We start from the raw sequence: 1,340 nt of genomic DNA, 5'->3' as shown, positions 1-1,340 counted from the left end.
CTCCCTTCTCAAGCACCCCAAAGCTCGCTGTTACCCACAACCGCGTCCCTCCCCGTACCCGCCAACCCAGGCCCCTCTCGCCGAAAGCGGCGAGGGGGCTGCAGCGGGAAGCGAGGCCCGGGCAGGCAGGGCGCGCGAAGCAGGGGGCGAGAGCAGGGGCAGGGAAGGCGAGGAGCTGAACCCGGCACGAGGCCTCGGCGGGGGGCCGAAGGGGAGTGGCACGGAGCGGGGAAAGGCAGGGTCAGAGAGGACGCCCGACGGACCTAGAGAGAATCATCCAGGGCGGGCGACGGGAGGTGGCGGGGCCGGCGGGCGCCCCGCATGAGCCGGGGCTCTGAGGCCCCCGGGGGTGGCGGGCGGGCCCGAAACACTCCCGGAAGGCGCCACGAGGCTCGGCCGCCGCGCCGCGCGTCCCGAGATGCGCTCAGGGCACGGTGCGGGCGAAGCGACCTGGAAGGACCCGAGCGAGGGCGAAGGCAGCGGCGGGAGCGCGCACCCCTCCGCAAGCCCTTGACCCGCCCTCCGCGGGGAAGGTGGGGCACGGGAGGGCTGAGACCAGGGACAAGGCAGGTGCGCCAAAGCGGAGCGGCTGGGGTGGGGGGGACGCGGCGTTTGCCTTGGACGGAGAAGATGGGCAGGGGAGCCCAGAGGGGACACGGGGGCGGGCGGGAAAGGCGCTGCGCCATCCCCCCCACATTCATCTGGTCGACAGGTCGCTGTTCTCCACTCTCTTCCGGTCTCCACTCGCCTATGGGCGGGGCTCCACTGGCATCTGGGCGCCTCCTTCCCGCTGACTTCTTGGAGGATTAAGTCATGGTTGCCTTTGTAAGGCCCATGGAATCTTTTAATTATGGGCATTAGGGTTTTCAGAAAGCAAATTAGGCAGGAAAATCAAATTAAAAATTTAAGCTTCCTTTATTGGGTTTTCTTTACTTTTTATTTTTTTTTCACTCCACAGGGCCCAGGGGCTTCCCACCTGCCCCCCCCCCCAACACACACATCGAGGAACGCGGGGCACCTGAACGGACCGACACGGCCGCCGGGTAACCCTTTCCCAACGGCCCTGTAAAGACCGTGGCGTGGCGCAGCGGGTGCGGTGGGCGGCGGAGTCTGGGGGAGAAGGGAACCCTCTTCCCCACAGGCCCGACGAACCCCGACCCTAGGCGGACGGGCCACCCCTAAAGGGTCTTTAAACCTCTGCGCCGGGTCGCGCTAGGTACCTGGACAGTGGGTGGGGGACACGAGTCACAGGCCACCCCGCCTCGACGCCGATTGCGTCCTTGGCCAACGCGCGGGGAGCTGAAACCCCGACGCTGCCGGCCCGTGACTCACCTGCACCC

The 1,340-nt window shown here is 67.3% G+C and overlaps 1 protein-coding gene across 1 annotated transcript; it reads right to left on the bottom strand.

Moving 5' to 3' along the window:
* Positions 1-273: 273 nt before the first annotated feature.
* Positions 274-948, bottom strand: LOC116577941 (formin-like protein 5). The gene is made up of 2 exons (XM_032321735.1): positions 453-948; positions 274-416 (listed from the first exon to the last, which is right to left on the bottom strand). Exons 1-2 carry the CDS (start codon positions 856-858, stop codon positions 274-276), a joined length of 549 nt encoding a protein of 182 aa, XP_032177626.1. The 5' UTR covers positions 859-948.
* Positions 949-1,340: the final 392 nt, after the last annotated feature.

This window comes from Mustela erminea, chromosome 18 (genome assembly GCF_009829155.1).
Source record: "Mustela erminea isolate mMusErm1 chromosome 18, mMusErm1.Pri, whole genome shotgun sequence".
Classification (NCBI taxonomy): domain Eukaryota; kingdom Metazoa; phylum Chordata; class Mammalia; order Carnivora; family Mustelidae; genus Mustela; species Mustela erminea.
Note: the sequence above shows the minus strand (reverse complement) of the source record. Positions and strands in the feature narration are given on the sequence as shown.

Excerpts from the sequence above, each read along its gene's own strand:
- LOC116577941 (XM_032321735.1), bottom strand. The coding sequence starts at position 858 with ATGCCCATAATTAAAAGATTCCATGGGCCTTACAAAGGCAACCATGAC. Across the intron at positions 417-452 it reads GCCCTCGCTCGGGTCCTTCC|CGGGACGCGCGGCGCGGCGG; the intron begins AGGTCGCTTCGC and ends CTGAGCGCATCT.